This window comes from Protopterus annectens, chromosome 4.part0, assembly GCF_019279795.1.
Source record: "Protopterus annectens isolate FY-2018-M chromosome 4.part0, PAN1.0, whole genome shotgun sequence".
Classification (NCBI taxonomy): Eukaryota; Metazoa; Chordata; order Ceratodontiformes; family Protopteridae; genus Protopterus; species Protopterus annectens.
This window is the reverse complement of record NC_056733.1, coordinates 876,716,826-876,731,825: the sequence shown is the minus strand read 5'-3', so window position 1 is coordinate 876,731,825 and position 15,000 is coordinate 876,716,826. Positions and strand designations below refer to the sequence as shown.

At 41.7% G+C, this 15,000-nt stretch overlaps 1 protein-coding gene across 2 annotated transcripts in view; it reads left to right on the top strand.

The window, feature by feature from the left end:
* The window catches only part of LOC122799642 (glutathione hydrolase 5 proenzyme-like), a 739,199-nt gene that overhangs the window by 266,690 nt on the left and 457,509 nt on the right, over positions 1–15,000 (top strand). For both annotated transcript variants that reach the window (XM_044068836.1, XM_044068835.1), the window contains exon 2: positions 11,550–11,680. In XM_044068836.1, the coding sequence (XP_043924771.1) occupies positions 11,550–11,680 (131 nt within the window). The remainder of the gene's footprint in view (positions 1–11,549; positions 11,681–15,000) is intronic.

Genomic DNA, 15,000 nt, shown 5'->3' with positions numbered 1-15,000 from the left:
GCCTTGAAGTTGTATATATAGAGGTGTAAGAGAGCATGGGACTTGCCCCCAGAAAATAAAAAACATTGTTTTCAGTGGGTGTGACAGGTGTTTAAATTGTTCTTTTATCAGTTGTTATAAAGGAACTATTCCCAGTCATTTATGTCTAAATTCATCATGGGGGAAGCATTTAAAAGCACAATATACTGTAGTGTACAGACAAACAAACTGGGGATGGGGTCCTGTTGGGTGTCAAAAAGCATTTGATACGAGTCTGCAGTCAAGGGTACCTTTCTTGAGCTATATGGAAGATGGAAGGCCATACTATCTCTGTTATCTGCCCTTATAGGTTCATAGATTAGTACTAGGCTAACTGCCCTTGCAAGCCATTTCAAGCCTAGCCAATTATCCCTTGTGAGACTGAAAACCTGCACCTTGTGTTTGTAAGGCAAACACCTTAACCATTAGACCACCTTCCCGACCGGTGCTGTCAAGATGGATAGGAATCCCATTTGAAGGTCTTTTATATACATATATATATAAGTATATATATATATATATATATATATATATATATATATATATACATATATGTATATATATATATATATATATATATATATATATATACATATATATTTATATATATATATATATCTTTAGAACTGACAATTTAGAGAATCACTTTAGAAGGGAGAACATATGTATTAACGTGATACCATAAATGGTCATAGTTTTAGAGCCACAGCACCTAATGGATTGCATCGTGAAATAGGTTATGAATAGCTCCCCTTATTTAGACCCTGCAGTTGAGAGGGTTCATCATGTGGGGAAAAGTGGGGATCTGCATTACTCTTAGGCAGATATTAGCTGCATTGCACTCATCCATGACTAGAGACTGATTGTGAATAGTAGAAAACATTGTGGAGCGCCTTGGAGTAAGTAGGTCTGCCCTTCTGCCTGTAGCACCTATTCCACATGGCGCAGTAAATTCTGAGATGCAAAAAGGAGCTGATAGATTTGAACTGTCAAGTGAAGTTGATGTATCCTGCAATTTTGGTAGTAGAAACTGAGCGACAAATATATCTTATGCTTAGACAAGATGAAGGCAGAGCCTCTTTAAAAAAAAAAAATGAAAAAACAGTATGTTTAACTTGAAGCAGTTATTCTTAAAGAATAGTTTCCTGAAAAGGAGATGCAGTGGGATCTAGTGAAAAAGAAGGGGCAGTGACCAACTGTGATGCAGAGGGTACCACTAAGAAACCAGCTAACAGCTGGAATTCCTATCCGTCTTGACAGCACCGGTTGGGAGGTGTTAGAGGAAGAAAAGGGTCAGAGGAGGGTAAATGTCAAGTCTCCAAAGAGGATTATGGGAAATCAAAATATGGGCACAACTGGAAGGTGTCACAGTCCCAGGACATTAGTGGAAAAAGGGGGAGGAGCAAGAGGAGAAGAGCAGTTATGAAGTCTGAGACAGGTAAGGGCTATCCTAGATCAACGAAGAGGGGAGGGGAACCCCCCCACCCAAGGTGACTAGCAAGGCCAATAACAATCCAAACCATGGTCAGGAATTTTAGGGGGATTGTTGGACACTGCACATGAGCATTGCTGGTCACCTACAGGACTAACAAAACTGAATAAGAGCTTAAAGGATGGGTGATGGGCAGTAAATGTATAGATGGAGAATAACATGATTCTTCTCAGGTGAGAGGTCTATATGACCTCATTTGATTGTGGCTGGACTGTTGCAGTATGTTTTGTCAACTGCAAAGACATCATAGCTGGTTTCTGTAATTTAGTAAGCAATCTTTGTTATGTGATTCTAGTCTGTAATAACAGTCAGACTGCTACGTTGTGTGTGTGTTCATGGGGGGTGTTCAGTAATGCGCTAACAAAGTGTTATTCATTTACAGGTACAACAAAAGTGATGGGGCTGTTGGTAGGCACACACAAGGTATGGTTTGACTGTGTGCTGCTTTTTTACACCTTTGTTGATAACTGCCTTTTGGAGTTATTTTTCCTTGATGATGGATGCATGTAATGTGCAATTTATTCTGTAATGTCTGCAAAGCATGCTGATGTGCTTTGTATGTGTGTGTATATGCTCTGGAGGTGGCTTCTTTCAGCATATTGAGGTGTTTAGTGTGTGTGTCTATGGATCCCTAGCATTTAAGCGAACATTCCCATTATTGAACCTCACATTATCAAGCTCAAACCACAAAACATTTTGCTGTGTTCCTCTCCTTTTGTAGTAAGCCCACTGATGACCTACAATTTTTAGGAAATTTCTTTCAGGAATGGAAGATCCTATCTATGGGTTAGAGCAGGCAGTGTTTTGTACACAAGTTTAATCTTGTTCTGGATGCACGTGTAGAGAGACTGTTGGGTAAAGGTGAACCACATGTGAGACTGCATAGAATAGTGAGAATGGTGTGTGTGTGTGTGTGTGTGTGTGTGTGTGTATGTATGTTTGGAGAACAATGCATAAGATGAGGTGCACTAAACTGGGGGCTTTGGAAGCAGGTAAAACACTCTGCATTCCTATACTTTTGTCCCTAACTGGTAGTACACAGAGCAGATGTAGCTCAATGCACTACAGAAATTTATGATTAAGCCTCTGATGTTAACCAGTTTTGTGTGTTGTCGAAATGGTTCATAGGTTGGTACAAGGCTAATGGCCCTAGGGCCTATACAAGCCTAGCCATAACAATTCCCTGGATATTTCTTCACACAATATTTCCTTTCCTGGCCCTGTCTAGCAGAGCAACTGACATGATCCCTGGGGTGAATTTCCTATCTCCCATCCAATCATCAAGGTTCTTTTTGAAGAGGGCCAAGGAGGCGCGCTGCTTGACATGTATGGGCAGTATTCCAGAGTATGGGGAGTCTCTCGGTCAGGAACCTATCCCTCCAGCATGTTTTGTTCATTGTGATGACAAGGTTTAGATCCCTAGAGCATGTGGCTCTGAGGGATTGTGATTTCTTTAAGTGGAGCATGTCCAACAGCTCAGGGTTTGACATGGCCTTGTATGTTAAGCAGAGATCGCTTCTGAGTAGACGATATGCCACAGAGTATAGCTAGAGTTTTTTAGATGGTCAGCATATGGCATCTGCTTTAGGCCTGTGATTCTTTTAGTAAGGTATTTCTGTGCCCTTTCCAGCTGTTGCAGATGTCTTGTGAGGTACATATCAAGCGGGGCGTTATACTCTGTAATGGGTCTAATGAGGGATGAGTACAGTGGGGCAATGACCTCCTTTTTTTCTGGATGAAAAGCCCTTATTGATGAGGTATGCCACATAGAAGGATTTTCTGACTGTTGTGGCAATGTGGTTATCAAAGGTGAGACCACCGTCCACCTGTGTCCCTAAGTCTCTCATCACACTTACTATATTTAGTGCACTGCCACCTGTGTGGTAATTCATGGGTACATGTTTTTTCTCAAAGGGGATAACTATACATTTCTTGGCATTAAGCTTGAGCCCATGGCTGTGGCACCAAGCATCTGTTTCTGTAAGGCTCTTTTGTAGAATATCCACATCATTTGGGAATACAGTAGTGGCTCCCAGTTTTCATTCATCTGCGAACTTTGTTAGCCAGAGCCCCTTAGTACTGGCTTGTACTTCAGAGAAGTAGATGCCAATCAAGAGCGGTCCCAGGACTAAACCCTGAGGTACTCCACTTGTCACTTGTCTGGAGCTGGATGTGGAGTTGACTACTTTTACAGTCTGGGTTCTGTCAGTAAGCCAGTTGGAAACCCATCGAGTGACATAGGGATTTATGCCCAGCTTAGTAAGTTTATCTATGATTCCAGAGTGGGGGATGGTGTCAAAGGCCTTGGTGAGGTCCAGATAGGCTGTGTGAACCGCCTTACCCTTGTTCACAGCTCTGGAGACTGATTCAAAGAAGTCAATCAGGTTCAGGAGACAAGATCGGCCCTTCACGAACCCAAACTGGGTGGGGTCCAGTGTTTGAAGGTTGCCAATGTCTTTGTTTATAAGTTCCATGATAATGCGTTCATTGCCCATGCAGATCAGGCTCGTCAGACTGATGGAACAGTAGTTCCTGGGATCCAAGGTGGATCCCCCCTTGTGGAGTGGGCTAACTGTAGCTGTGTGCCACTCTGTGGGCACGAAGCCTGAGGTGAGGCTATGATTAAACATGACACTTAGGTGAGGTGCCAATTCATTTTGTAGGTCATGTAGCACATAGCCTGGGATGTCATCTGGTCCCACAGATGCTGCATTCTTAGCTTTGGAGAGTGCGGTTTCTACCTGTGTGGCCGTGATGAATGGAATTTGGTAATCTTTTGGTATTGAGATGGGCCCTTTAGGGGGTGAGAGGGGGGTGAAGTTGGCACTAAATCGATCTGCCAGGATATTGGCAATATCCTTGGGATCAGTATATTTAATGCCATTCTGTTGTAGCTCAGAGCAGATCTAAGCATTGCCATTTAGATTCTTGACATAGTTATAGAATGCCTTGTGGTTGTCTTTGATCTTTGACAATTTTATTTTCGTAACTAGCTTTTGAGGATTTTATGAGGGATCTCACGATTCTTCGTATGTCAAGATTGGATGCCAAGATTCACACATTGAACTTTGCTCTGAAGAATAATTTCTTGTCATCCATGTCTCAAACATATAATAAGTCGGTTATGAACAGAGTCCCAATTGTAATCCTCTATACTGTGGCGTTATTCCACGTAAAGGAAGGAGACTGATTAAGAGTAGCTAAATACCAGCCTGCAGTGCATATTTAGAGAGCTGCATCCAATTATAATCCTCTATACTGTGGCGTTATTCCACGTAAAGGAAGGAGACTGATTAAGAGTAGCTAAATACCAGCGTGCAGTGCATATTTAAAGAGCTGCATGATTTCTCTTTTCATATAATACAAATGTGTGTTTCAAGTTGTTCACACTCACATGGACATTGACCACATTGTTTGTGCACGTGGGGTGAAGGACTTGAGCATCCTAATAGCCTGTGGTACGCTGGAATTTGAGAGCCACATCACTATCTCCCTTTCCTTACTCAGCCTAGTGAGTGGTAATGTTTGTGTCTCACTAGGGCTTGCCTGTAACTAGGTCATTGCCATGTGGAATAGCTGGCTGGAGAGGCCTTAAAGACGTGGTGGTGCCAACTAAGTGTCCCCTCTTTGCATTGTTTGTGGTAGCAGTTGTTGAGTGTGTGGTTGGTGGAGAATATTTGTACTGCTGAGGGAACCGTGTGTCAGGTTTATGCCTTTTAGGCCTTTGAGGCTTGTGCAATATTTAAGTACTTCTGCATAGGAAAGCTTAGTTTTTGGTGACTGGTGTGGTGGTGTGAGATGAGTGTGGGGAATTACAACCTGGTGGGTCATGACTATATATTTTGTTGAGAGACAAGCCTCAAGATGTGGTAGGTATATGTCCCTCTCAAATATAAAATCAGTGTGAGATGGAAGTGGTTGTCAGTAAACATCAGGAAGTTTTTGCACTGCCTCAGGGTGCCCAGGGTTAATGTCCTGGCAAGAAAAGATATAAGGGCAGATTCAATAACATGGTTCCGAGAAACTAGTATATAGTACAAAGGTTGGTAGGTAAGTGCTAGCTAGAAGTTTTACTTGCAAACACCCAGTATAAAGTGCAATTAATGGTGTCAGGGGGATATGTAATTTATTTGGAGTAGCTAGCAGAGTTTTCCAGTTTTTATTCTATCAAGTTGAAAAGTGGTAGCAAAGGGACATATAATTAATTTGAGTACCTAGCAGATTTTTAATTAATTGGGTGTACCTGAAAGGGAAATTTCCTATTTATACCCTATCTAGTTGGAAAATGGAATAGGGTGGACGTTTACTAGGCTACATACTTGACACAGTCATTTGTACAGAAGCAGTAGTTACCATCAAATGGGTTACTGGAGATATTAAAGTAAGCAGAAATAATTCCTTCTCTGGTGTGAAAGTGATTGGTCAGAGGTCAAATCAATCAGTACAACAATTAAAACAGAGAACATAAAGTCAAATCCAGTAGAGTGAATAAAGCAAGGAGCATTGATTGTGTAGCCCAGATTAATTTTAGATGACATCCACCCACATAGTGCACTGTTCCCTACTGCTGCATGGTGGGTGGCACTGCATAGCCCTGAGGAATGACCTCCAGAGTGCATTCAAGCCAGTAAGATGGACACCGTATGGCTTCGTTGGGTACAGCTTTGTACAGTGTACATGAGTCAGTAAGGCTTCTCAAGAGTATTCCTGTGTGTAATGCACATGAGATTGCAAGACTTCACATGGTATAACTGGGTACAGTGTGCATGACACAGTAAGACTTCACTACATCTTGGTACAGTATGCTTAATGCAACAATATCTTATTGTGTACAACTCTGTACAATATATATAATACAGTAAGAGTTCACTGGGTACAACTGGGTACAGTATGCCTGATACAACAAGACCTGACTGGGTATAACTCTGTACAATGTGTATGACACAGCAAGGCTTCAATGGATACATCTCTGTACAATATGCTTGATGCACCACAGCTTCACTGGGTACTATGTATAAGACAGTAAGGCTTCACTGGGTACAATGTTTAAGATGTCACAAGGCTTTACTGGGTACACCTGGGTACAGTGTGTATGACACAGTAAGGCTTCACTGATTACAGTGTGCAAGACAGACTAAGGCTTGACTAGGCACACCTGGGTACAATGTGTATGACACAGTAAGGCTTCAGTGGGTACAATGTGCAAGACACATCAAGGCTTCATTGGGTTAAATGTGCAAGACACATCAAGGCTTCACTGGGTACAATGTATATGACACAGCAAGGCTTCACTGGGTACAGTGTGCAAAACACAGCAAGGCTTCACTGGGTACAATGTGCAAGACACAGCAAGGCTTCACTGGGTACAACTGGGTACAGTATGCCTGATGCAACATGACCGGACTGGGTATAACTTTGTATAATGTGTATAACACAGCAAGGCTTCACTGGATACATCTCTGTGCAACATGCTTGATGCAACATGGCTTTACTGGGTACAGTGTGTAAGACAGTAAGGCTTCACTGGGTACAATGTGTATGACACAGCAAAGCTTTATCAGGTACAGTATGTAATACACAGCAAGGCTTCACTGGGTACAATGTGCAAGATGCAACGAGGCTTCACTGGCCATTAAGACACAGTAAGGCTTCCCAGGGTACAGTATGTATGACATGGCTTCACTGAGGACAATGTGTAAGTTGCAGTAAGATTCACTGTGTACATCTGGGTACAATATGTATGACACAGCAAGACTTTACTGGGTAGTAAGACACAGTAAACTTCTCTGAGTACACCTGGGTACAATGTATATGACACAGCAAGGCTTCAGTGGGTACATGGTGTAAGACACAGTAAGGCTTCATTGGGTAGTAACACACATTAAGACTTTTCTGGGTACAATATGTATGACAAGGCTTCAATGGGTGCAATCTGAAAGATACAGTAATGTTCGCTGGGTACACCTGGATACAAAATGTATGGCACAGCAAGGGTTCACTGGGTACAATGTGTAGGACACAATAAGGCTGCACTGGGTACAATTGTATGACACAGCAAGGCTTCAGTGGGTACAATGTGGAATACACCACAAGGCTTCACTTGGTACACCTAGGTAAAATGTGCAAAACACAGCAAGGCTTCACTGGGTACACCTGGGTACACTGTGTATGACACAGTAAGGCTTCACTCGGTACAATGTTTATGACACAGCAAGGCTTCATTGGGTGCAGTAAGTAGGACACTGCAAAGCTTCACTGGGTACACCTGGATGCAATGTGCAAGACACAACAAGGCTTCACTGGGTACACCTGGGTACAATGTGTATGACATAGTAAGGCTTCACTGGGTACAATGTGTATGACTCAGCAAGGCTTCACTGGGTACAGTGTGTAAGACACAGTAAGGCTTCAATTTTCAGAATGGTCTACATTGAATGGATTTTTAAGCTGTTTTAATGAGACCTGTAGGGATATTTTGGATATTATTGCCCCTCTGCGTTTGAAAAAGAAAAATTCAGTAAGAAATCCGTGGGTAACGGATATTACTCGAGCTGCAAGGAGAGAATGTAGAAGATGTGAAAGGCAGTGGAAAAAGAATAAGCTTTCCGTATATCTAATTGCTTTGAGGGAAAGTTGGAAGGTTTATCAGAATACTGTAAAATCTGCAAAAAATGTATATTATTCTAACCTTGTCTCTGAAAATTCTCATAATCCTAGGATTTTGTATGATGTAATTGATTCTGTTTTAAATGCTCAAGATTATTTCCCAGTTCAGGCTTCAACTACAATATGTAATGATTTTCTTAAATATTTTATGGATAAGGTTGCTAATTTAAGAATGACTGTGCCTATGGTTTCCTTACAGGGTCCATTGATTCCTGTTTCGAAGAAATTATGTACTTTTAATCCAATATTATTGCCAGATTTAGTTAAAATGATAAATGAGGCTAAGCCTAGTGGTTCTCCTGATGATGTTTTACCATCATTTGTTTATAAGGATGTATCTTCAACAGTGGCACCGGTTGTGTTGACAATAATTAACACGAGTTTACTTTCTGGTGTAGTGCCCAATGATTTTAAAAGGGGGGTTATACATCCACTATTGAAAAAATCGGGCGTTGATGCGTCTGTATTATTGGCTAATTATAGGCCAATTTCTAAGTTACCTTTTTTGAGTAAGGTGATGGAGAGATGTGTCTATGGCCAATTGTTGGATTTTTTAGATAAAAATAATTTCTTAGAAAATTTTCAATCTGGTTTTAAACCATTACATAGTACTGAGACAGCTCTGTTGAAAGTTATGAATGATATTTTTATTGCAACTGATGGAGGAAAATCTGTATTATTAGTGCTGTTGGATTTAACGGCTGCTTTTGATGCAGTTGATCATGAGGTGCTTTTGCACCGTCTTGAACATTATGTGGGAATCACTGGTTCGGCGTTAAATTGGTTTAGGTCTTACCTTTCTGATAGAATGGTATGTGTTCAGCTGGGTGGTTTTTCATCTGATTTTTTCCATCTTCCCTGGGGAGTTCCACAGGGTTCAATCTTGGGGCCTTTGTTGTTTTGTATTTATATTTTGCCTCTAGGAGACATCTTACGGAAATATGGTATTGACTTTAATCTGTATGCTGATGATTGTCAACTTTATTTACCTTTGGATGAGGCTGATGGTCGATCAATATCAAAGGTTCTGGTTTGCCTATGTGAGCTTAAGACATGGATGGTGGAAAATTTCTTGAGTCTTAATGAAGGAAAGACAGAAGTGGTGCTTTTTTGGTTCTAGGCGTTACAATGACTCTATTATGACAAATTGTGGTGAATTGACTTCCTATTTGAAGGATTCTGTTATTAATTTGGGGGTAAAAATGGATAAAGATCTCTGTTTTAGGGGTCATATTAATAGGGTAGTGGCATCCTCTTTTTATCAGTTAAGACGTTTGGCTAAGGTGAAACCTTTTTTGTCTAGGTGTGATCTTGAAACTGTGGTGCATGCTTTCATAACCTCACGTTTAGATTATTGTAACTCCCTTTTATTTGGAGTGAGTCAGGGTGCCCTATCCCGCCTGCAGCTTGTTCAAAATGCTGCTGGGAAGTTTTTGGAAGGCAAACGTAAATTTGATCATGCTATGCCCACATTGGCAGCTTTACACTGGTTACCTGTTTTCTATAGAATTCGTTTTAAAATTTTGTTATTGGTATTTAAAGCCCTAAAGGGGTTGACCCCAATTTATTTATCAGAGTTGTTGCATCCTTATGTTCCTGCTCGGGCACTTCGCTCAGAAGATTTGTCTTTACTTGAGGTCCCAAGGTCACGATTAAAGACGAGGGGAGACAGAGCATTTGCTGTTGCAGCTCCAAAACTTTAGAATGAGCTTCCACTTTACATTCGGCAGTCTTCTTCAGTGGCAGTTTTTAAATCAAATCTTAAGACTTATTTTTATGATTTGGCTTTTAGTAATGTATGTTGATTGTATTTGTATCTTATTTTTTTGTATTTTTTGTAAAGCACTTTGGTGGCATACCTTGTCTGTAAGATGCTATATAAATAAAATTTGACTTGGGTACACTCAGGTACAATGTGTATAGCACAGTAAGGATTCACTGAATTTGTAAGACACAACAAGGCTTCATGGGGTACAATGTATAGGACACAGTAAGGCTTCACTGACTACACCTCTGCACAGTTCATATGGCACGGCAAAACTTCATGGGTCTATATTACTAAATCAAACAGTTTATTTTTTGAATCTCGATTCATTGAACTCACTTTAGAAAAAGCTCAATTCAATGAAAAATCATTTCAGCAAATTTTCTCACAGGGATAGGAAGTAGTTGGCCATCATCGGGGAATTTGCCCATTTCCCCACTGTAGTGCATTCTCAGAGTTGGTATATTTAGTTGGGGGGATGTGGGGTAATGCCCCCCCACTTTGCTGAGTTTAAAGTTTTGTAGTTCTTTTGGTATGGTTGCTAGCTGGCCCACTAGTTTCTTTCCCTGTGAGGAAATTCTCTAAAATGATTGTTCATGAGCTTTCACTAAACTGAGTTTGATGAATAGGGATTCGATAAATAGACTGTTAGATGAAGTGATTCACAAGGCTTTATTGGGTACACCTCTATACAATGTGCATGACATACTTGGGTTTCACTGGGTACAATTGTGTATAATGTGCATGACATAGTAAGTGTTCACTGGGTATAATGTGTATGTCACAGCAAGGCTTCATTGGGTACAATGTTTAAGACACAGTAAACTTCACTGGTTGGTAAGGCAAAGTAAAGTGTCACCAGGTACACCTGGGTACAATGTGTAAGACACAGCAAAGCTTCACTGGGTACAGTGTGCCTATCATAACTTTAAGTGCACCCCTTACTGGAGTTATGCGTCATCTGATAAATTTGTACTCCAGAATTCAACCTTTTCAACCTAGTTCTGTGCTGCTCTTTGTCTCTGTCTACCCTGGTGGTTTATTGCTTGTGATTTATTGAAATATGTTCCATCACTCCATCAAGCAGGGTCCTTGATGTTCGATGCAACAGATGTGGTCTTAGTTTATCACTTGAACTATAAGAGAACCATTCTTAATGGGTCAGGAATGCACTCTGGACATCCTTCTGTGGGTAGATGGCCATCTCCATCCTACTGTGGCTTCTGCAGATAACTGTTAGGCAAGTGTATACTTACATATTTCCTATTAGCAGTAGAGATGACCTATTTCCATTATTATGTCTTGATTTGGTTATTGGCGGCTTGCAGGGGATCAGGTAAGCTCTAGAATTAAGTACTGAATACATGGTGTCAGGATGTGCATTGGTACCTAGTGAGCACAGCCCTGGGATTTTCAGAGTGTTGGAGAAGATGGACTCATCAACCCATCATGGAGGGTCTTGTCATAGATCAACTGATATGGTAGGATAGTATTTGTTGTGTTTGTTGTTCATGACTGGGCAGAATCAACAAATGTAGAAAATAATGCACTTGATGACATCTTAGTTATTTGTTTCAGAGCTTTAACTCAATCTTTTTCTCCTTGCAGGGACATTCTGAAGCAGGGAGGCTCAGCTGTAGATGCTGCTATTGCTGCCTTACTATGCACATCACTCAGGAACCCTCAGAGCACGGGAATTGGAGGGGGGGTTATTTTCACTATTTACGATGCCAAAAGAGGTAAGCTGCAATGGTTTGAATGTAGAAGTGTGATAATGTTTGAAGCTGTTTTTCTTTCTCCGTCCCATCTGTGTGTCCACAGCTGATCATCAGCCTCCCTCCCATTTGTGTGCCCCCAGCTGGCCATCAGGTGTATTCCCAGCTGACCATCAGTTACCTAACTGCACCATTTTTTATTAATAGGTTAAAACCGCACTATCCAAGGCCAAGAATACAGCTTCTATGGGACCTGACAGTATCCCTGGCTGTGTTCTAAATGAACTACAGAGTAAACTGGCACCTCACCTGTGTGCAATGTTCAATCACAGCCTCACCTCAGACTTTGTCCCTACCGAATGGTGCACTGCTACAGTCATCCCTCTCCACAGAGGAGGAGCAACTACAGACCCTGGGAACTATCACAACATTAGCCTGACGAGTCTGATATGCAAAGCTATGGAACGCATTATCATGGACCTAATAAACAAGGATATAGGGAATCTCCAAACTCTGGATCCCACACAGTTTGTTTTTGGGAAGGGTAGATCATGCCTGCTCAACTTGGTCGACTTCTTTGAGTCAGTCACCAGAGCTGTGGAAGAAGGCAAGGTGGTTCATACAGCCTACCTTGATCTGGCCAAGGCTTTTGATACCATTTCCCACTCAGGAATCATGGAAAAACTCACTAAGCTAGGCATCAGCCCCTGTATCACTAGGTGGGTTGCAAACTGACTCACAGATAGAACCTACAGTGTGAAAGTAGCTGACTCCAATTCAAATTGCCAACTAGTCACAAGTGGAGTCCCAGAGGGTTCGGTCCTGAGTCCTCTCCTGTTTGTTATCTACTACTCTGAAGTCCAGGGCAACAGGAAGGGACTCTGGCTGACAAAGTTCCCAGACGATTGCAAGTTGGGAGCTATTATTAACTCCCCAAGTGATGTTGACATCCTACAGAATGGCCTCACTGAGACCAACAACTGGTGTCAGAACCACGGCCTTAAGCTGAATGCCAAAAAAAATGTCATCATCCCCTTTGGGGAAAACCCGGTTCCCATGAATTACCACATTGATGCTAGTCCACTGAACACAGAAGGTGTTATAAGAGATCTGGTAAAACAGGTTGACAGCAACCTCTCTTTTGATCACCACATTGCCACTGTGGTCAGAAAGTCCTTCTATATGGCACATCTTCTTGCTAAGGGTTTTGCATCTAGGAAGAAAGAGGTCATTGTCTCCCTCTACTCTTCCCTCATTAGGCCAATCATCGAGTACATTGCCCCATTTGGCATGTACCTCACAAAACACCTTCAATAACTGGAGAAGCTGCAAAAGCACCTCACAAAGAGGATCCTAGGCCTTAAACACTTGTCTTATTTGAACAGACTCAAACAACTCCAACTATTCTCTGTCTCATATCGCCTATTTAGAGGTGATCTCTGCTTGACTTACAAAACCATGTCTGACCCAGCTCTGTTAGAAATGCTACATCTAAAGAAATCCCAGTCCCTCCGCACCACATGCTCCAGAGACCTCAACCTCATTACCACAATTAACAGAACATGCTGGAGGGACAGGTTCATAACACAGAGACTGCCCATGCTATGGAATAGACTTTCCATACATGTCAAGCAGAGCACCTCGCTGACCTTCTTCAAGAGAAATCTTGATGAATGGCTGTGAAACAGAAAATTCACCCCAGGGATCACTCCAGTGGCTCTACTCGACAGAGGCACTGGGAACTAAGGTCGGGTGGCAATATGCTAGGGTAATCCTACAGCTAGGCTTGTAAAGGGTTCAGGGCCATTAGTCTAGTACACACCTGTGAAACTATGAATAGCCCCAGAGCTGTCGTCAGGGTTGGGATTGCATCAGTGGCAGGTTTAGCAGGGGAAGTGGAGCATGCAGCGTCACATACTCTGACCTTGCATGCCAGGAAGGAGGAATGCTGGTACACCCTAACTGGGTAAAGCTAGTGAAGTCATTCACATCTGTACACACGGTGTCAAATAGGTCAACCCCCCATTGTTTGAACTCTTAAAAATACATTATTGTTTTACTCTACCTTTACGGTAAGTCCTTACTTTCCCTCTTATAATAATCTTAGGTTTAAAAATCACTTTATTGTATAGACTACCTTGTATATAGACCACCTTGCTACAAACCATGAGCTAATGGAAGTATTTCATATCATTCCATCTTTAAGGGGGGATACACAGTGGATTACATCATCTGTCTTGGCAAATCCCACCCCTCCCCCATGCAGTGGAAGCACATATACTTAAGACTATGAGCACCTAACAAGCTGAATTATGAGTTTGATTGTGAATAGGGGTTGGGGGTTGGCATAAGGTTTGGGGGTTGGCATAATGGTTAAGGTGTTTACCTTACAGATAACGAGGTACAGGGTTTGATTCTCACCTTTGAAGGGAACTTTGCTAGGCTTAAAATGACCTCATTTTGTATTTGCATGCCTAGTGATTCTGAGAAAGTCAGGTTAAAGAAAAAGTACACTCAGGTCAGGCCTGACTAGAGGAACTTGTGCTTTAGTGATTCTTATACGTTTAATAAATGAATGAATAAATAATTATCTGAGCTCTGAATTAGAGTTTTAAAAGCTAAAGGATAAAGGGTCTCAAAAATCTGTCCTATGCTGCCCGACTGAAAGAACTCCAGCTCTATTCAGTCGTTTACCGCTTGCTCAGAGGTGACCTTTGCCTAACATACAAGGCCATGTCAAACCCAGATTTGATGAATATGCTTCACCTCAAAAAATCTAGATCCATCAGAGCCACAAGGGCGGGAGACTTAAACCTCGACACGGCTATTAATAGGACGTGCTGGAGGGATAGATTTATCACCCAAAGACTCCCTATGCTGTGGAACAAAATCCCGGTATATGTGAGGCAGAGCACCTCGCTGGCCTTGTTCAAGAGAAATCTTGACCAATGGATGGGAGATCGCAGATATACCCCAGGGATTACCTCAATGTCACTGCTCGACAGAGGCACAGCAAAATAATGGGTATAGTTCCCCATACTAAAGGGGTGGCGTAAGCCACAAAACGATGGGCTAGGCTTGTAAATGCCCTCGGGCAGATAGCCTAGTATGAACCTATGAACCTATGAACCTATGAAAAGCTTCTGTTTTCTTTTCCACGTGATGTAGGCTCAATGCCCAGTCTTGTTTTTTCTTCTACGAATACTGTTCTCTGTTTTTTTTTTTAGCCATACACATTATATTCCATTCCATAGATACATTAATGTGGAGCACACATAACTCTCTACTTCTTAGTCCAAGCAATCTGAACAAAGCCAAAAATAATAAGGGGAGAATGGCCCCAA